This window comes from Hydra vulgaris, chromosome 13 (genome assembly GCF_038396675.1).
Source record: "Hydra vulgaris chromosome 13, alternate assembly HydraT2T_AEP".
Taxonomy (NCBI): Eukaryota; Metazoa; Cnidaria; class Hydrozoa; order Anthoathecata; family Hydridae; genus Hydra; species Hydra vulgaris.
Window position 1 is genome coordinate 55901984 of NC_088932.1, and position 23165 is coordinate 55925148.

The window sequence follows — 23165 nt, forward strand, 5'->3', positions numbered from 1 at the left end:
GGTTTTAATAAACACGTAAACAATGCAAGGAGCTGTAATTGATTGCGAACCCAAGACTTCAGCTCAGCTAATTAATAAACTTATGATAATTCGGTCAATCAAAATCGGATATTCAAAATTTCGTCAACGTATGCTGACTGATGTGGAAGCAGTCATGAGCTAAAATTTATAACTGACTAATAATCAACTGATCAATAATCATCGGTCGAAGTCGTCGCCTAGAAAACATTGAATGTTAATGTTTTCTACTGATGAGGCCTTCATCATAGAAAAAATTGAAACCCTACAAAAAATTTATTACTCATTAAAATGTTCTTTCTTCTAATAGCTTTTCACATATTTTATGTTAATGCAGATCTTTGCGGGCCCGAAGGATATTACGCTAGTGATTTACTAAGGTATACATCATTTACTTTGAGTCAAAGGAGTTATGATTTGCTGTTGTATAATTTTTTAATGTTTTATTTAATATATTGAAAAGTGGTATGCTAAGTGTAATGTTAACTTGTACACAATCTACCTTCACATTAATGCGATGATTGCAAGATATATCAGTTTATAAACAAACTATGACATATCTTACAATGAAAGTCAAAAGTACATATCTTTGCAGATTAAAAATTTTTACCTGAAAAGGCTTACAAAGACTTATATTCTGCAGACATTTGCTAGTAGTTTTTCACTTCAAACCATGAAGTGAAAAACTACTAGCAATCTAAACTTCACAATATATGACCAAACATTGTTAAAAAAATATATATTTATGTATAAATTCGGGTTTTAAATTCTTTTTTCTCAGTTCTTTCTATTTTTTACTTTTTAAAAATAAAAAGCTTATAAAAAGTTACTGCAAAATTACTCGTTAAAAAGTTCATAAAGTTACTCTTACTTTAGTGGATTTAGGCAACTCTGTCCAACAATAGCATAACTCATTATATTTTAAAATTCCAACCTTAATCCAGGCATTTTTTTAAACAAAAAAATTAGAAAAATAAAGTTATTGCTTTAATTATTGTCTTTCATATCTTGTACCTTCCCGAATGCTTAAATTCAGTCAATGTTTTACTGAAACCCCTGCAGGGTGCTATTTAAGTATAATATTATAAAAGACATTTTAACCAAAGCTAAATGTGGAAGATATTTACATGTGTTTATGTATGTCTATCTAATTATTTATATTATTATTTTTTTAAACATCTTCGCTTCCAACAAGGCTGCAAGCAACCACTAATTAAAGTTGAAAGTTACTGGAAGAGAAAAGATAACGATTGACAGACGACTTAAAAGATTTTAAATTATATGAATCAGGAAAGCAAGATGGAGGAAGCAAATTCCAAAGAACTGATGTTTGAGTTAAAAAACTAGATGAATAAGAGTTTTTGGAGCACTTAGGAACAGTCACAGAAAGAAGATAAGGCTTAATTGAATGACGTGTAACACGAGAATAAATTTTAGTAGATGGCACAAGAGGCACTAGGTCTTTAGAGCAGTGTTCATTATAGTATCTGTAAAAAAGAGAAAGAGAAGCAACATTACGATGATGTAATAATGGTTAGGGGTTGGCAGCAAGAGCAGGTCCAACTATGTTTACAATGCGTTTTTGCACCTTGTCTAAAAGAGAAAGGGCATTTTTAGCCTCAGATATGGCTACAGTATTCTGTACAAGGCCAGATTTGAGATTTATAGAGATAGAGAATAGAATACAGAGTAAGAAAGTGTCTTGCTCGATAAAGAGATGCAACCTTAGCAGATGCTAATTTTGCAACAGATTTTATATATGTCATTTCCAAGAAAGTGTTAATCCTAGAAGAAGAAGTAAGAGTTAATCCTAGAAGATGAAGGGTAGATGTCTCATCGAGTACATCACCGTTCATAAATATAGGAAGATCTAAGTTATTGCGATAATGATTGGCTGAAAAAAATTAAGTTTTATCTGTATTGAAGTTCACCAACCACTGTGAGCCCCATGCTGTAGCAGAAATGAGATCCTTTTCAAGCTCAAATGTCCCCTCCAAGCAATCAGAGAGTGTTGGCTTCTTATCATGACAAGAATAAATGTAGTATCATCAGCAAGTAATGCCACCTTAGATGTGAGAATATCTGGAAGAGTATTAATGTAAATTAAAAAGAGTGTAGAGCCAAGGATAGAACCTTGAGGAACCCCTGAAGTTATAGAATAATAAGAGTGCTGTCTATCAAGGACAACTTTTATACTACGATTGAAAAAATAGGATTCAAATCAGCAAATCAGCTGTAGAACGAGAAGATCGAAATCCATACTGATGGTCAGAAAGTAAGTTATTAGATTCAAGATGAGAAATTAAGTATTTGTTAATTAAAGATTCAAAAACCTTGTTTATGATAGGAAGAAGACTAATGGGACGGTAGTTAGACGAATCAGATTGCTCTCCAGAATTTTTGAAGATAGGGATACCAGATGCTGCTTTCCAGCAGGTTGGAAGACTCTGATAAGCACTTGTTGAATAGTTTTGAGAGTATAAACGACAGCTCCGAAGAACACTTCTGCAAGACAATAACATGTATGTTGTCCGGGCCACAACCTGTAGACGAGTCTAAACAGGAAATCACTTTAGATACAGAAGCTGGAGTGATACAAATGTCAAGCAATGGACCAACCTGCTTGTTGGTAATATCAGGTAGAACGCAACTAGTGGATTCAAGAGATGATATTGATGAAAAGTTTTTAGCAAACAATTCAGCTTTGTCTTTAGGTGAGGTGACAAAGTCTGAACCATACCAGAGAATTTTGGTGGAATTAAAGATTTTCCCTTATTATTAACACTATTAAAGATTCTCCAGAAGTCACAAGAGCCTAACTTTCGAGATGAGATACGAGATTTCATGACCAGAGAATAGCGGGCTTTGGCGTTAGACAACCTTTTTACAATGATTTCTAGCAGTAATAAACAGATGTCTGTTTTCAGGAGAATTGTTTTGCTGATAGATATATAAGTAACAGTTTCGATTGGCAATGGCAGCAACACAGTGTGAGGAAAACCATGGAGAAGAGTGATGCTTAACCTGAAATTGTCAAGAAGGAACAAAAGATTCCATGCTAGCTTGAATCCACCAAGTTATGTAAGAAGCACATTTGTCGACAGGAAGACGAAAAATTTCTGCCCAAGGGCCATTATGAAGAAAATCACGGAAAGAATCCCAGTCAGCTTTAAGGTAGTTGTAAGAGGTTCGATAATAGGGAGATTCAGGTGATAAAGAAGAATGAGATATTAGTTTTTTAGAGATCAAACTGTGATCAGAAGCACCTAAAGGTGAATGTGGTAAATCTGAGCACTGACTAGGATCAGAAACAAGACATAAGTCGAGTAGAGAAGGTAAATGATTTTGGCTGTCTGGAACGCGAGTTAAAAAGTTGAGTTATTGGTCAATATGATCAGAAATAACATCAAAAAGAGTGCAGTCTTGAGATAAAGGAGAGCGATATAGAACAAAGAGAAAGGCGATAGAGTGAAGTGGTGCTAAACAATAGCACATGAAAGAGTAGTCTGTGGATTCAAACCTAGTCCCGACAAATGGGTGAATTCTTACGAATTCAATTCAATTACGAATTCAAACTGTTCCCGACATATGGGTGAATTCTTACGAATATAAATGCCCAGGCCAAGCATGTAACTATTAGAGTCTTTATGAATTAAAGGAAGATAACCATCATCACTAAGATCACAATATAAGACAGCTAAACTCAAATTATTCCCACAAAGAGCAAGTAGGTCTGGTGAACTTAGCAAGAGATAAGACTCAGCAGAAGAAAAGTCACACCGAAGACCACGAATATTAGTGAATGATAGGTTTAGAGAACTTAGTGATGATGATGGTTTTTTGTGTTTTATAGTTTTCGGTACTTTATTCATTTTTTAAATTTGTTGAAGTACTTGGCTCAAGGCATAGATAGTACTCAGATCACTGTTTAATAGCCCAAGCAATTGCCACATTACTATTAATAAACCCTAAGCTGTAACAAAGGGCTCCTAATGTGGCCTCGGCAATGCACGTCTAAAGTACTATCAGGGAAACCATTCATGCGCAACATGGCACTGTTAATACTTTGATATTTTTCAGCTGTTGATGGAATCCGCCTCTGAGAGCTACCACAGAGTTCAGGAAACCTGACTACCAGCCGGTCTCAGAACCATAAAACTGAGTTTTAGAGCTGTATCCTCATTAGAAGAAAATAGAATGAGTTGCCTAGTCATAAAAACAGAGACCCAAGCAAAACCCATGCATTGAGTCAAAAAGATCCAGTATTCAAGATACTAAATTGGAAACAATGTATTAAAAATACAACTGTGCCAGCCTAATAGATGAAGAAGGGGTGTGAGGCTGGTCAACAGATAGAATCTGTTTACGACTTAATTATTATTATCATTATTTATTTTTAGAAAATAGTACTGCAAATATTTTATTTGCTAATATTATCTTCACGGCTGTTTCACACAATGTGAAATTGGGCATTACATCACAAGTTTAGCAAAAAAATAAAACATAAAAATTATAAAAATTTAACAACTTTAAAATAATAGTATTTTTTTTCTTTAAACTCTTTCATTTTCTAATTAAAAAAATATGAAAGATCTAATTTTCCTTGTTAAATAAATATCTGCATTAAACGGAATAGAAATAAAAGTTGTAAAATGTTGGTCATATTTTGGGATCTTTTCTGATTTTTGCGATTTTTATAGGAAACCTGTCTCAGGCCAAATAAGATTTGAAACATAGCTTCATGGTTGATGGTTGAAGTTTGGAGCACTTATTAATGAATGTCTGTTCTATCTAGATTTCCACAGACTTTATATTTTTTTGTATAAAAAAGTAATTTAATGCATTTATATTTTTATTTCTATTTGTTTTGAATAAAAAATATTTTTGAAAAGTCTGTAGAATTAGTAATACTTCAACCTTTTATGAATAAGAAAATCAAAAAATTATTTTCTGCGCCTCTAGCAATGTTATCAAATATGTTTTCAAAATTGGCATGTTAAGCACTAAAATTGTTTTTTGCGTGAATTTTTGTTTATATTTTAAAGCAATGATGTATGTTACGCCACGTAACCTTAAATATGTTACAAAATTACACTCTAATTTTATTTTGGTTTTTGATTAAGCTTATCAACTTTGTGAAATTCTCTTCACATACTTAAATATTTTTTAAATAGGCCTTTAATATCTTTAATATTGATAAGTATATTTAATTTCCAATCAAACTTCTTTTTCAAAAAAAAAAAAAAAAAAAAGAAGCATTTTTTATAATATTTGGCAATTTTGCTGTCTGACTTTAATAATGCCTCTATCAATTCACATTAGGTCTAAGTAAAGTTTTTTGCTTTAAAAATGGTCTAACAATGTTTACATTATGTATTAAACAACAGAAATGTGTATTTTTTGATTATTTTTGGTAAAAAGTAAGATTAAACTTTTTAAAATCAACTATGTTTGTCATTTCTGCGTGTTTATTCAAAAATCAAAGAAACTTTTGCTTAAATGTTAATGTTAAAAGATAAAACAATTTATTGCTGTTTATTTTCTTTTCACAGAAAAAAATTATAGTATTTCAAAAGTTATAAAAGTTTTGGTAACACCACCTTGAGTAAATAATTTGAAAAAAAAATTAAGAAAAAAGGATGACTTTCTTCAGACAAACACAGCTTAAAAGTGGTGCGCTTTGTATTCGCAGCTCATATTATTATTATTATTATTGTTATTTTTATAGTTTCACATGTTTTCACAATAATCATTGTAATTATTATTATGATTAATGTTTTTTACTGCTTTTTTATATATAATATTATGAAGCGAAATAAAATGCATGATTGATAATATCAGTATAAATGAGATTTTTTTCTGTGTCTTACATAAATAATATTTTTGCTTGTCTGCGATAATAATGCTGAGCTTAATAATGGTAATATTTTTAACTCATGTGTTTTTATACTAAAATGGCAGCATCCATAAAAGATAGAAAAAGAAGATAAATTTAAAAAAAAAAAAAATTTTTTATAAGAGAATATAAGAAATTTAAATATGGATATGTAAATATGTAACTTATCTAAATTTAAAAGTGCAATTATAAAATTTATATGTTATAAACAAGCATCTGTAAGTGCAAATATCAATAAATTAAATTGAGTTTGCGGATTGTATATATATTGATCGTGCTAATTTAAGTCTTTGATGTTAATCATTTTCTAAAAGTTGAGAAGAAATATTGTTTATATTCATTCCATTTACTAAAAGCTATTTAAATATTGTTACAATGTTGTAAGTCATATTGTTTTAATTAGTACTTTTAATAATTTTTACTTTGTTATAGTTTATATGAATTTAAGTCTGTATTCATATATTAAAAAATCAATAGGGAGAACTGTAGGTCTAATAATAATGGCTTTAGGTAGACCTAAACTATTTCTATTATCTACATATAGATATTTTCATATATAACTTTTTTTTTTGAGAATTTATTTTAGGATACTTTGTTTATTCTATAGATATGGTGCTTACTTTTTTGTAAATGTAGAAAATTGTGACAAGAAAAGTCTAACATAGAGAGTTAACATGTTAAATATACCTAGCTCCCATAATCCATTTTACAGGTCTTTTTTTAATTAGTTTTAAATTATGCTTTTTTTTTTTTATTAGACCAGATTATTGGTATTTTGATATTTTGAATGATACACAATGTCCACCAATGTCCAAAAGTAGCTATATTAACAATATCGGCAATCAAACTGGTTGTAGAATTTATTTCCATTTATGCGAAAATATGATTTATCAATGTACTGGTAGTATTTGTGCTAGATATTTACAAACACAGGATTATGTTATAATACTTGGTCAATATGATGGCAATCCATTTAATGAAGGTGCTTAATATATCAATTGATTCAATTTATATTTTTATAAGTACTTTAAAATTGTCCTTTAGGCTTATTATTTTTCTTTTATCATATTTTGATAAATTTATAAATTGTTTCAAATTTGAATTTTAAATAAAATAAAAGTAATTTATACTTAAATATTAAATTGGTTTCATATTATATAAACAATATATTGGTTTTATTTTGTTTTGATTGAATTATTGATTATGGGTGTTTTTGTAAACAAATAATTTTTATTATTATATATGTTTTATTCATTGTAGACAGTGACAAGGATTTTAAATTTGGCATAATTTAATTTAGGTTAGTTTTTGAATGCAAAATATAGCAACCTCAGTTTGATAAACTTTAAATGGAAAATATAACCTGCAATTAATTGCAGCTATTTGCTACCTACCTGCTAAATACCTTTATTTTATTCAGGGTTTATACGGTCAGGGAAAATAAGGGGCAAAAGTATCTTTTCATTTTGGAAAGTGAAAGTCAGGGAAAGTCAAGGAATGTCAGGGAATTCACTTAGTGGTCAGGGAAAACAATTTCTTTTTTTCATAGTGAATCAGGGAATAATTAAGCATATCAAATTCTAATTTTCTTTTATATCTAGGATCGAAGTAAATTGTAAATTTTTCTTAAATTTCAAATATTGAATGTTAATAATCCTTAAATTTATTTTAAATATAAACTATTATCTTGACTGTTTAAAATTTTTTTTTCAGTTTTCTACATGTATAAAACTTAATAATCTACTTATGTCAAAAATCTTTAAATTAGTATTATAAATAATTTTAACCTTACTAAAAATTTTAACATTACTAAAATTTTAACTTTACTAATTTTAACATTACTAAAAAATTTTTATGTTTTATTAAATTGTGAGTAATTACCTCTTATTTTTAATATTCATCTCAATATTTTTTAAATAAAGTTTAAAGATTGAGAAAAAATGAAACTCAATAAGTATTGTCTTCAAACATTCATTTTATTTTTGCTATTTTTCTTTTCCAAATGTCTAAAAAAATTAAACAAACTTTTTTTCAAGATACTTGGCTGTTTTTTAAGTTTAGTTAATAGAAATGTAAAACACCAGTGCACACTCAACCAAGTTAATATAGCATTAAACAATACAAGCATTGTAGCGTTTTTGTAGTTTTTTATTTCAAAAACTAAAGAGGTCATGGAATTATTTATTGAAACACACAAAGACACTCTATTAAGTAGTTCAGCAGGTGTAGTTAAAAAATAATTTCCTTGTTACATAATCTAAAACAACAATTCCGTTCATCACAACAGAGGTAAATTTAATGTAGAGATTCGATAGATGACAGAGGTAAATTTAATGTAGAGATTCGATAGATGTTGTTTGTGGATACAGTAATAGTGTTACCATTACTGTTTTTAAATTCTAAGCGGTGTTTCCATACAGCAAGAGTGCATCTACCATGGAATTTGAACATGATAAATTAAAATACATTTTTAACTATGGAGATGCAACTTGTTTCAAAGAGTTTTTAAAATTACAAGTCTGTGTATCTGTACAGCTGTTTACTATGATTAAAGTTTGAAAAAGATCATTCAAGAATCTGAGATTTATTTAGTAGTGAGATTTTAGGATGATTTTAATAACAAAGTAAGATATTGAGATTCTATGTTTCTTAGACATACCATTGCAACAGACCTACTTAAAATAATGATTTTTCTGGTGTGAATTTATCTATATAAGTACAACTATCAATAAATGGTCCTTATGTGAACTAGAAAGTTCTCAGAAAAAAATAGTTTGAAAGAAAAAAAGCTGGTTTAAGTAAACTAGTAAACATTGAAAGGGTTAACTTTCACATCATTCATGTAGCTTTCCAAACAGCAACATGAATGATGTGAAACAGCCATTGTGATATTTTTTTGTAAATATCAATAAGTACAAGACTGTAAAAACCAAGTCATAAAAAAGATTTTTTTTATTAGTTGTTGTAAAGTGTAAATAAATAAAAGCCTATTAATTAAAGCATATTAAAATCAGAGGTGGAACAAGTTTATGTTAAAGGTACTGTTACTTAAGTAAAGTTTTACTTAAGTACAAGTAGACATTACCAGTCAGAAAGTTTGCTTTAGTAGAAGTAAAAAAAAAGCTCATTAAAAATGTACTTAAAGTATAAGTTACTGCATTACTTTTTTAAATTGCTTTTTTTAATTTTTTTTCTAATGTTATTTTAGATTTTTTTATTTAAAACTCGAGTAAGAAAGATTAACGTTCTGAACATCAGCAATGTACATATTTTTATCTTCTATATACTATGTCATGCAATTTTTGACTTAAAAGCCATAACATTTTAAATTTTCTTAGCTGCTTTTAGTTAACTAATTAATACATTTTAATAAATGCAAATTTTAATTATTATTATTTAATATAACTTTAAAAATCATTATTTGCACCTACACATGATTAGTCTTTAGTAAAAGTTAGTTTTAGTACTTATTTGTTAAAAAAGTTTTGTTTTTTACTTTTTTTTTATTTTGATGTTTTATTTCAAAGTAGTTTTATGTGTTTTAACTATTATTGTTGTTTATTAATGATTATATTTATTTATTGTTTAATTTTTAAATATATTATAAAGTCAGAATAATGAGTCAGAATAAGTGCATCAATGCATAAAATGACTGATATAACCATAGTCACAGTGTAGTTATAACTACATACAATTACAATATATATATATATATATATATATATATATATATATATATATATATATATATATATATATATATATATATATATATATACATTGACTGACTTAAGTAGTAGGGTGGTTCACATTTTACACATTATTTAAAATGCAGGTTCCACAACCCTAAATGAGTTCTATATAATAAAATAATGGAATCAAAAAATTTAAAAAAAAAAAAGTTTTTTAAGGGTAGCTATAGTTTCTTAAACATCAGGGCACCTAATATTATCAAGAAAAAAAGTTCTTCAAAAGTCTATCATGTTGGGCCTCAAAAAAGCGAAATTTCAAAAATAGTTATCTTTATATAAAAAAATGAATAATTTAAATTTCACTGCCTAGAAAATTACATTTTTTACTTGAAAATAAAAAATGTGCATTTTTACGAAAAATTATAGTAATGATTTTCTTTCTTAATGTTTTTAATAAATTAATAACTGTTTTTAAAATTTTTTTGTAAAATTATGCTTCTTTTGAGACCCAACATGATATAATTTTGAAGAACTTTTTTTCTTGATAATATTAGGAGCCTGTCTGATGTTCAAAAGACTATAGCTGCCCCTAAAAATTTTTCTTTCAAACTTTTTTTAATTCTATTTTTTTTTAATCATATGTTGTTAATTATAGGGTTGTGGAGTCTGTATTTTAAATGTGTAAAATTTGGACCACCCTATTAAGTAGGTATAGGAAAAGTGGAGTGTACATAAATTCTTTTTTGCGCTTGTTAGATACGTTGTATACGGGCATATGAAAATGAACACTAAGAATATTTTTAGTAATAAATCTCTTTGTTATCATTAGCACTTTGTATATATACAAATAAGTTCTAGAAAACCCCCATCTTACTTTTTGCACGTTTTTCCGCTCTCCTGCTGTGACGTATTCAAAATGTTTTAATTTAAGAAATACCGTGTTACAATAGGGCCGCAAACACAACACCTCCACCTTAAGTTTTTTTTTATTCACTATCCCGAAACCGTTTTGGCTTCTGTCGGAGTCGCCCTGACTTGCGTGCTTCCACTGGTGCAATAGTCGATTCCATCACAGGAGGAAATTTGCTAGCCCCGTCCTCCTCTGTGTAACTTTGCACTGCATTGCTGGCTGTTGGTTCCTCTGTGTATGGTAATTCTTTCGCGTTAGACGTACTTTGTTGCAGCAAAAACGGGTTTAGTAACGAATTTTGAAGGGGTGGTTAAGGGTTAGTGCTTTCAGGAAACGTGATTACGGGATTCGAATCGTATTCCAGTAAATCGGAAAATCGCAGCCGTATTTGATCAATGTGTCGATGAACAACTACGTCGTCAGTTAAAATTTCAAAATTGACTGGTCCCTTCTGTTTTATAATCCGTCCCGGTATCCACTTCGGAACACTTCCGAAATTCTTTACCATCACATTGTCCACCTTTTTTTAGATCCGGTTTTAGGCTCTGAAGCGCACTACGTAATTTTCTCTTCATTAAAAGCTCTGCCGGTGATATTCCGGTGGTCGAATGAGCGGTGATTCGGTATGCCAATAAGAATCGATTCACTGTAGTTTCCATAGAATTGCCTTGTCGAGCGATCAACTTCTTCATCGCTTCCTTGAATGTTTGCACCGTGCGTTCGGCTCGCCCGTTCGAAGAAGGGTGATACGGGGCTGTAAAAATATGTCCTATTGAATTTCTTTTGACAACTCAGCAAAGACAGCCCTGCTAAATGAAGTTCCATTATCACTAACAATTACTTCGGGAATCCCATGAACCGCAAATATACCTCTCAATTGCTCAATGGTGTTTTCGGATTTGGCATTTTTCATCACTATTGCCTCAATCCATTTTGAATAAGCATCGCATACAATTAAAAACATGTGTCCTAAAAATGGACCTGCATAATCAAGGTGTATTCTACTCCAGGGTTTACTTGGATACTCCCAATGGTGTATTGGCGCATTTTCAGGGCTTCTTTGATGCATTTCACACAACCGGCATCGGTGTACCGTTTCCTCAATCGATTTGTCCATATTGGGCCACCACACGTAATTCCTCGCTAAAGCTTTCATGCATACCACACCCGGATGGGCACTCTGTAACTCTTTTAATCATCTCCTGTAACAATGCGGGTATTACAACCCGGTTTCCCCACATTAGTATTCCTCCTTTGACTCCTAACTCATATTTTCTAGCTACAAAAGGTTTAAATCCTTTTTCATTGGGAAACTGCAATCCAATAAGAACACAATCTAACACTCGGCTTATGATTGGGTCTCCTGCTGAATGGATTTTGACATCTTTGGCTGAGACTGGCGTGCTGGATAGCTCCATCATTAAAATTATATTCTCTGCGACTGGTGACTTAGTGTTTTTAATGGGCAATCTGCTCATGCAGTCTGCATTTCCATGTGTAACCCCACTACGGTATTTTAAACAATAGTTGTAAGCAGAAAAGGTTAACGCCCAATGCTGAATCCTTGCAGCGGTCATGGCTGAAATAGGCTTTCCCTCTGCCAATAAACCCAACAAAGGCTTGTGATCTGTCACTAGAGTAAAATGTCTCTCATATAAATACTGATGCAATTTCTTCACGGCAAATATAATTGATAATGCTTCTTTCTCAATTTGCAAATAATTTCGTTCTGCTGTGGATAGCGTTCTGGATATGAAAGTAACCGATCTTTCACTTCCCTCAGATGTGATGTGTGCCAGCACTGCTCCGATTCCATAAGGTGATGTGTCACAAGACAAGATTAGCTCCTTTTTTAGATCGTAATGTATCAATAATTTAGACGAACATAATTCCGCTTTGGCACTGTCAAATGCTGTCCGTTCTTTCATGTCCCACAACCAAGGAATGCCTTTTCTAAGAAGCCTATGGAGTGGCTCCACAATTGTTGCTAGGTTTGGTAAATGTCTGTGGTAATAGTTGATCATGCCAAGAAACGATTTTACCTGGGCAGTGTCTTTCGGTTCAGGAGCATTCCTGATTGCGTTAAGTTTGTCCTCCAGCGGTACTACCCCATCCTTTGTTAATTTAAAACCTAGATATTCAACTTTGGGTGACATGAATACACATTTATTTTCCTTTAATTTTAGTCCTGCATTTTCTAGAATATTTAAAACCCTTTCAACGTTTTTTAAATGCTCCTCATCCGACCAGCCTGACACTAAAATGTCATCAACTCGAACTTTGGTAAATGGCAAATTGCCAATAAGCTTCTCAATTTCTCATTGAAAAATTCCAGATGCTGAATGCACCCCAAACTGTAATCGTGTAGGTTCAAATAGTCCTCAATGAGTGTTGACTGTCAACAACACACAGGAACTTTCATCAAGAAGTAATTGTTGATAGACAAATGCTAAGTCCAGTTTTGTGAACTTTTGTCCGCCGGCCAAAGTTGCAAATAAATCTTCTGTCCTCGGTAGAGGATAAAAATGGCATATTGCTGCCTGATTTGCTGCTGCTTCCATGGTTAGTACAATGTCTAATGTTTTTTGTAATGAAAGGTTAGATCCTTCACTTAGTAGTCTCCTCTGAATTCGAGAGTCGTTAATCCCACACACTATTCTGCCTCGTAGCATTTCATCCAGTGTATTTTCATAAGCACAATGGGTGGTCAAAGCTCTGAGATCAGCAATAAATGTTGCTACTGATTCACTAGTGTCTCTATTTCTTGAATTGAATTTGAAACGTTCGGCTATTGGATTTGGGGTTGGGCTCTTGTAGTTGCTCATCAACCTGCATAACTCAGTGTACAATCTATCGCTTGTTTTTCCCGGTGCTACCAAAGACTTGAACAACTTATATGTCACATGTCCACATGAACTCAAAAGGATAGCTCTTTGTTGCTCCTCATTAATAATGTCGTTAGCAATAAAGAAAAAATCTAGTCTCTCGACATAATTGTCCCAATCCTCATCTGAGTTGAATTCTGATAAAATTCCGAAATGTGAAGCCATCACGTTAACGCACTAATCAATTTGTACTACTCATAATAATAACCATAAAACACCATAAAATAAAATCACCAATAATTAAACCATCAAGTAATGCAATAAATCCCATCTTCGTCGCCAATGTTAGATACGTTGTATACGGGCATATGAAAATGAACACTAAGAATATTTTTAGTAATAAATCTCTTTGTTATCATTAGCACTTTGTATATATACAAATAAGTTCTAGAAAACCCCCATCTTACTTTTAGCACGTTTTTCCGCTCTCCTGCTGTGACGTATTCAAAATGTTTTAATTTAAGAAATACCGTGTTACAATAGGGCCGCAAACACAACAGCGCTTATTATATGGAACTATAGTTCCATATAAAAATGTACACATTAAAAGTAACTTAAGGGACAAATAACCTCCAATAAGTCAATTCAAAGAGTCAATTCCGATTTAAGTTAAAATAGACATCTACAGTCAAGTTTACATACATTACATACATTAACTAAGGGATTTTGTTTGGCAAGGCACTCTATTAATCAAGAAAAAAATATTTTTCTAGATTTAAAACTAAAAATACAAAATAATTAAATACACTTGCCCTTTAACAAATTGTCACAAAATCTCTTATTTCTCTTTCGGTGTTAATCTCTTACCCCTACCCACATGGTGTTGTATGCTTGGGTTTCACCCACACTTTATTGACAGTTTTTCAATCTTGAAATTAACTTTATTGATTTCAGGAATTTGGTTTCAAAATTTGTGCTATCCTTTGATGGAATGTTGTTGATTAAGAATACAGACATATCACATTTTTCTCTCACATTTTTTTTTTTTTTTACCATGCAATAAACTCTTTCAACTATTCCATTTCCTAATGGATTTCAACAGCTCGATGGATAAATTTTATTTCCCATTTCGACACCATGTTTCGCATAATCTGTGATCTAATGACTTAAAATTATCTAGGAGGTCTAAGTGATGATAATATGGTTTCTAATGATTGAACAACCAATGTTGGGTTTTTGTTGCTTAATGGTATCCATAATATATATCTGCTTGGGCCACAATCAATACAGATGAGATATAGAATTGATTCGACATAAGTAACATTGTGGCTATTCTTTCTCATACTTTACTAACAGCAAGATATTCTTTATCCCATGAAATCACATTAGGATCAACCAAATAACATTTATCACATTTAGCAACAACCTGTTTTACTGTGTCTCTGTTAACCTGTATATAAGCACGCCTGCATAACTCCATACTCTTCATAAATCCCATATGTGCTATTAAATGAATTTGTTGAATATGCTGATTATCACACATAAAAATGATATTTTGTTCTTGTTTTTTATTCATTTTGTTGGCACTCTTTTTTTGAATTTTTCAAATATTTGAAAACTTCTTTGAATTAACATTTTGCATTGTCTAGCACATCTTACAGGTTTAATGCGAGTCAATTCAGATTTTAACCAACTGAATACACTATGAGAATCAGTTTAAGTAGAGATCACTCGGCTTCCATTTCAATGCCATATTCAGACCTTCAATATATGCATTCAATTCAGCTGTATTTATATGCATTGCATCAGATTTTAGTTGAAGCCATGTTGCATCTTCTATTTTTTGGTCACCTTGCATTTTTCGCCACTCTCTTTGTCAGCAAATTTGCATCACACTGTACATTTAGAGATGCATTTGTTTTAACATTCCATACACCTTTGCTGGATCGTATTTAAGACTTTATCTAAAACTTCTTGCAATATTTCAATAACATATTTTTTCATTATAGGTTATATAATGTTATGTAGAATACCACTATCATTAATTCCAATAACAAATTGGTCACAAAGTCAACCGTTTCTCTCTGAAGGCAGGAACTCGCGCTGCTTGAATCTCTTAATGTGCAAATGTCTGTATTAATTCTTCATTGCCACGATAAGTTTTATCAAGTTCAAATCTTAAAATTAACGACTTATAAAATTTTCTTATTTTTAGCGTTTCCAATTTTGAATTTTATATAGGAGGAGCTTTACATTTTGATGGTACTGGCAAATAAAAAATGCATGCAAAGTCTTCTCCGTTTGAAATTCACCGCCAGCGCATGAAAAAGTGCTGGCTGGACAGTAATTATTTGTCTGGCATGTGCAATTTAAAAAAATTTTTTTTTTTGTACCTCTTTAATTAGAATTTCATAAGAAAAAAGATTTGTTGCAATTTAAAAACTTGAAATTTTTTGGCGAGCGTGAGCGTAACAAAAAGTTAAATTAGTTTTGAAAAAAAAAAAACCATTTCGATTAGCTAAATTATTTTTGAAAAAAATTTTTTTTTTACAGGTACAAGGTAATTAAATTTCGAAAAAAAAATAGAACTTCGATAAGTTAAATTAGTTTCAAAAAAAAAAGTTTTTGGTTAAATTTTTTCTATTTCTTCAATTTTTGAAGAAAAAAAAAAGTTTCGAAAAGAAGAATGTCTATTTGCGCATTCAGTGAATGCGAATGTTTACAAAAACTTATAGTAGCGCGGACGCTACTACAAAGTCAAAAGTACATTCAACGTTCGACTGTTAGGGAGTACATGCAGGAAATTGTCTCAAATCCAACTAACTTTTAGGATTCTGTCTTTTTTTTTACCCTAAAGTTTATTTTAATCCTAAAAATAGTTTTAAGCCTACAATACCTAATTCACTTGGTTTAACAAAATTATGTTAATCAGATGTTACTAATATAAATGTTCATTTTTATATATACATCTTATTATGTTTTATTACGTTGTTTTTTTCATATGGCTTGTTACTGCTGGTGTAATCCTGTGATTGTTTTATGATTTAGTTTTTTAAATAATAATTATCACTGCTAAAACTTTATCATTGCAATCTTTGCAATAAATTGTGATGAATGGAGGCTGGGAACGAAAAAGCCCTTTAACTTCATTCCCTCCCCCTCCCCTCTCCTCCTCCCCTCCTCCCCTCCCTTTAAACATGAGAGGCACCAAGTCGATAAAATATTTTTTGTACTATTCTCAACTAGACTTACATTCATTGATAAATTTTAAATTTCATAGTATTATCTCTCAGCGTTCAAAAATTATGACCATATAAAATTTGTAACCCTCTCAAATTGAGGGGCGTTACAAATGAGAATTGTTTTGTCCTAATAAAAATTAGGACAAGTCAAATCTCAAAATCTCCTATTCCTTTTAAATATAAATGAATATTGATGGCTATTGTAGTCAAGGCCGGCATAAAGAGTATGTGTGGGAGGAGGGTAGGACGGTGACATACTCCCATTCAATAAATTAGTCTGTAAATTGGGACCTTTTTTTAGATATGTTCATTTGTCAAAATAGGACTTGGATATTAATCACATGTCAGCAAATCGGGAAATTAGAGTCTTTTTTTTTTTTTTGGTGGGTTTCATAAAGGTATAATATGGACTTCAGTTTTATTTTGTAAGATTTTTTAGTATCATCCTCATCTATATCGCAAAATGCTGTAAGCGTTTTAACTTCGCTTTATACATCTTATATCAGTATTACGATAATAGCATTGTTTTTTATAATAAATAGTAAAAAAACTTCTCAATTTCATTTGCAATATTGAAGGTAAGTTTCTACATTTCATTTCTGCACAAAATTTATTTTGCTTCAAAAGTTTATTTTTACTGCGCCTGCATTAAAGGAAAGTTTTTTATTGCCAAAAACATTATTTTCCATATATATTTAACTTTCCATATATATTTTTCTTGTTTTTCACAAAATACGCCGTAGGTTTACAATAGCAGTTTTGCTGAAAACTTGTTAGTTCATTTTAATTTTTCTATTTTCATTCGAGCATAAAAACTCAATTTGTTGTCAACAAATTTTTATTAAATAAAAATCTGGCACACAGCGATATTACTAAAAAAAATGCTGTGTTAAGTTTTGCTTGTTTCATCTGTTTTTTTTCTCCATGCGGTTTTTTGTTTAAAAAGAACTATTTTTATATTTGGAACTAAAATGTTTAGTAGTCGGTATATATACATACATATATATATATATATATATATATATATATATATATATATATATATATATATATATATATATATATATATATATATATATACATAAAACAATAATTATATGGTGTAACCATATAATCGTGATCGTAACATTTCCACTGAATAAGATTTAAAAATAAGCAATAATCTTTGGTCGCGTACTGTCTTGACACGATTTAGCCACACAATAAAAACATGTTGAAACGTGTTTTTATTGTGTGGCTAAAAGGTGTCAAAATACAACTGCAGTGTGGAAGTTAGCATATACACTCCAGAGTTTATGCTAACTTCCACGCTGTAGTTGTATCACTATGTCAAAATGGTAGCCAAAAAAAGTTAGTTTAAAAAACATTACAGAAAAAATTTTTTAAACATTTTCAATAAAGTGGATACTATTGTAGTTTCAAAAAAAATTAAATAAAAATGTATAAACAAAGAAAAAAGTTAATCCTTGCTTTATCGGTTTATGAAATTAAAAAAAAAAAATTACAATGACATTTGATATTTTTAAAAAACAATTGCGAATCGGCGCGTTAATTTTTAAATTGCATATGTTGCCATCTAGTAGGAAGTAGCAAAACCTAAGCATTACTTAAAATTAAAAAAAAAAGATAAAACAGGGTTTGATTTTTAAATTTAAAGTTTGTGTTGCCAAATAGCAACATTGGGAAAGACAGGGTTAAATTAATTTCATACTCAATAAATATATTATTTTTTATAATATTGCAATCGTAAAAATTTGAATTAATTCTAAACTAAAATTTTTAAGAACAACTAAACTATAAATAAAACTAGCAAAAACTATGCAATATTTTAATGTGTCTAAGATCAAAGAGAGGCCACAGTAACATATTTGTTCCAGTAGATTAAAAAATGCATTAGTGAAAAAATCATGTTACATAAAAGCAAGACAAAAAATCGTCTACTCTTAGCACATCAATAAGAAAATAATTACATATTTATTATTCAATTTTACAATTAACACAATAGTTGCATATTTATTATATAATTTCACTATTAACATGCATCAAGGACATGCAAGGCGAGAAATCTTTTTACCTCATTTGTGTTCTGTCAACTGTCAATATAAAAAACGCTCTTAAGTTTATTGTATCTAAGTCGGTGGGAAACAAACAACATAACACTAAATTACGTTATATATTACGTATATATTCGTTATATATTCGTTTTGTAAATTTGTCTGAGTTTTAATTTTTTTTATTGTAAATATTCATTAAGATGCAGTTTTTAGAATTAATGTAATAAAATAAATATTTTAAAGTGATTTTAAGAATTTCGAAAGTAAAAAATTGTTTCTTTTATGATTTCGATAATATCAAAATATTTCGGTGCAAATTATAGAGATTCAAAAGTGAAATATTGCTTCGGTGCCATTTCTAAAATTTTGATCACATTAAAATTTTTTGATACAAATTATAGGTGATAAAATGTTTCGGCGCCATTTTTAGAATTTCGATAATATAAAAAAATTTTGATACAAATTATAGAGCTTCGAAAGTGAAAAATTGTTTTGGTAAATTTTCGATAATGTAAATATATTTCGATACAATTTTCAAAGTTTCGAAAGAGAAAAATTATCTAAGAGCTATTTTTAGGATTTTGACAATTGAAAAATGTATTGATAGAATATTGTGAAATTCATTTTAGTTCAAAATGAAGTAATTAGAAATTGTTTCAAATTTACCAAAACTTTTTCAAAAGTGAACAACCCTAATAATTATGTTTCTTTTTAAACTCAATATGAAGTTCTTTCAAATTGACTGGAATTTGTTTTTGGATGTGTCGCTTTATATCATCTACTTTAACTGAAACAAACTCTTTCTTTCCTGGACAAACCTAGCACATTGGCAACAGCCTTTTGTGTAAGAGCTCTTACATTATCAATTTTACGCTTTCCATATGCTCTATCTTTTTTGAAACAAGTTTGAGAGGTAAGCATCCAAAACTTGCAATACTTAAATTAAGATCTTCTTTTAATGTAAGGTTGTCGACATAAATTTCATTTTCTTGGAGTTTATTTTCATTTGTATCATGATGTTTGCAATGCAGATTTTTTCTGTAACTAGTGCAAATTTTTTGAGCAGGTATAAAGCTAAAATCTTTAGCATATCAAAAACTGATAACTCTTAGAGAATCTATATGATAACTCTTAGAGAATCTATAGAGTAAAGATAATTATTAAATATTGTTTCACATTTATTTATTACTATTATTAAGGTATTTGTATTAAACTAAGGTATTAGTTTGAATATTGAAACTTTTCACTTTTTTTGCATGCTTGTTAAAAGGATTACAACAATACCTTCGATGTTCATTTTCATAACTCAACAAGTTATCTTTCTTGTGATAGTTACAAATAAAATCTATGGGATTTACTTTGCTTCTCAAAGAAAGAAGCTCTTAGTTTAGTCTAGACAGTTTTTGGTAACATTTACTTTTTTTAGACTTGTTAAACTTGATAAGATAGCACTGTTCATTTAATGCTTTACCAATACAACAAGGAGAAAGCTCAGGCATACTACTTATTATTAATTAGTTAAATACAACAATTTATTTGGTTTTATTAGTACTTTTTAGATTGACAGATTATAAAATTATAAAATTAAATGAAACAATAACTTGACTTTTAAAAAGTGATAATTTTATAGTAAATTTACCTAACCTTTAGAGACTATTTTTTGGGATTATAAATAAGTGTCCATTAATTTTTGTTTTGTTTTTATTATTGAATACTCTTTGATTGATGCGTATAAGAAATTTTATGATAAAAAAGTGCCATCTTAGGTAATAGATGCTTTGCATCGCAGATCAATTTTAAGAAAATCTTGATCTGACTCATTTTGATGACCTATAACTTTTGAATACAGCTCTTTAATCAACTGATTTTTTTTAATATTTATCCACAATGTGTAGATCAACAGGCAATTTGATTTGTAACAATTTTTGAACTAGTTTTTAAGATTAAGCTCTTTAAAATCATAAAAAATTTCAATCTTAAAACAAAAATATCAACTTTAGCCTGCCATTATAGAAAAAATTAAGACGCCAGAATTTAAATTCTTTATCCTTTTAAAAGTATCCATAGCTAGCTAACTATGCTATCTTAGAATAATTGAAGTATAAAACCAGCTTGTTCAAAAGTTATTAGCTGTTAAAAATGATGCAAAAAATCTTTTTTGCACAAAATAACCCACTACTTAAATAGCATTCAAGAATGATATTAGATATTGATCTAAAATTTTCAAAGCTTTTCTCATATATATGTACAAAATCGAAAAGTTTCAATAAAATCTGGGATGGTCCATTATAGACCATCCCAGATTTTATTGAACAAATTTTTATGAGGTTCCTATGGACTCCATAGGAACCTCATAAAAATTTGTTCCACTTGGCATGGAATGACCCATACAGTAATTTATTTACACACACCAACCACGACTGTTTGTATCTTTTAACTTTTAAAGCATTTTAATAATTTGCGGCAAAAAGCCAAACTTAACTACTGAGAAAAAAAACAGTTCCTGAAAAAAGAGGACAAAATTGTAACAAAATATCAAGTTTAAATAAACTAAAAAAGTTTAATATTTTTAAAAAAAAAATCTAAAAAAAAAAAATTTTTTTGTAAAATTTTTATACAACTTTCGTATTCTATTTTATTAGAATGTTTTTAGCTACCAAATTTGATACAACTTGAGGAAAAAAAACATCTTTTATAAAAATTTAATACTTTTGATATGCAATTAATCACTATTTTTATCAGTGCATATAATTAAGAAACTAATATGCTATGTACGCTAGAACTATGAAAAATTACTGCCTAATTTCCGAAGTTTACACAAACCACTAGTGATAATAAAACAGCCAATTTTAGTGGTTTTAAATGCTTCAAAAACAGCCAATTTTAGTGGTTTTAAAGCAACACAAAGTTGATTTATGACATTTTTTGTTAGAGGAAAATCAATGTTCATACCAATCAGAGCTATTTTTACTTCTGTTTGCACTTCAAAAAAATATTGAAGCATATCAATAGTGCTGCTCCATCATTGCTCACTGGTGATCTATGAAATTTTTTAACCAATTTTTTTATTTTTGCTACAGTTTCTTGATATTCAAGTTTAAATAATGAAATAGAATCTTCACTAATTTTACGAAGTGTTTAAATATCATCAACAACTTCAGTCCCATCTTCATCATCACTATAACCTTGATCATCAACATGGTTATTATCGGAACCATGTGCATCAAATATATTTTGTGGAAAGAGCACATCAATCGCACATAGATGAATAGCGTGGTTGTAACACGTTTGATGTTCAGATAAAGTGTCATGACCAATTTTTTTCATTAAGCTTGCTCCATAAGTAACAGATGCTACAATGTCTTTGTCCTTATTTAAATCAAATGAATTAAGCTTATCACAAATCAATTTAATAGCTTTTGTTGCTGGCATTGTACCTTGGATTCTTACACTCCAAGCAAATCAAATCCTTCATTATGATATAGGTTTAAGTTCATATATCTTCTATTTTTTACTGAAGTTAACTCATCAAGTGTAAGACTAAATTTATCTTCAAGTTTCATTTTCAATGAACTTATAACTTGTTTCTTGACTAAGGTGAAGTATTTAATGACAAGATTGTGAACGGTTTGAGAACTTTGAGGGGTTTGGTACATGGGCACAAAATGCTGATCACAAAGTTTCACTTTTGAAATCAGCAATGGTGTGAAAGCTGATTTTATCAATAGCTGATAGTCGACTCGGGTAGAGTTTTGAAAAAACCCTTCTGATCTTCTAGTTGTGCTTACATCTTATATTTTTTTAACTTATTTTTTTATTTCATACAACTAAAACTTTGATTAGCTCATCAACACAATGTTTTTTTATTTCCAGAAATTCAGGATTCAGAAACTTTAATGATCTATTTAATGGGTATCATCATGGGATTTCTTTAACAATTAAAAATATGTAATGCACGTAACTATTTTAATTTTAAAACTTTAAAGAAACTTTTTAAATCATTTGTTGCATATTTCTTTGTGACTTAAACTTAATAAGTATAGTACAACAAAAATTAAGACGAAAACTGTCTAAAAAAGTCACAGTTTAAAAAAGGTTTTGTTTTAACTGTTAAAAAATGTATAATAAAGAATCTAGTTTTGATATATATACATGTTTGAACTTTTAGAGAAAAAAAGTTTGAACTTGAACCTCTTAAAAAATGACAAAAGTTCGAACCTTCAAGCCTGAACATGTTCAAACTGGAAGCCCTACTCTTAAACTATTTTTCTTTCTTTCCTACTTTTTCCCAACTTAAATAGCTAGATAGCAAATAGCAACAGCTGTGAGAGTCATAAAGAAAAAAGGAGATTTTAGGAATGCCACTAAGTTTATTTCATATTATAGAGTTTATTACATATTTGCGTTTTTGTTGTTGTTGTTACATATGTTACATTATTATACTTTTTTTTTTTTTAAGTGCTGATATATAATATATATTAATAAATGTAAAACAAGAAGTTTCTGCTTAAAAAGTTAAACTCCAATA

The 23165-nt window shown here is 29.6% G+C and overlaps 1 protein-coding gene across 1 annotated transcript in view; it reads left to right on the forward strand.

The window, feature by feature from the left end:
- LOC101241013 (uncharacterized) overlaps window positions 1-23165 on the forward strand; it is a 32633-nt gene continuing 9468 nt past the window's right edge. The window contains exons 1-2 of the mRNA XM_065817026.1: window positions 1-398; window positions 6673-6896. Coding sequence (XP_065673098.1) covers window positions 310-398; window positions 6673-6896 — 313 coding nt within the window. The 5' untranslated portion in view covers window positions 1-309. The remainder of the gene's footprint in view (window positions 399-6672; window positions 6897-23165) is intronic.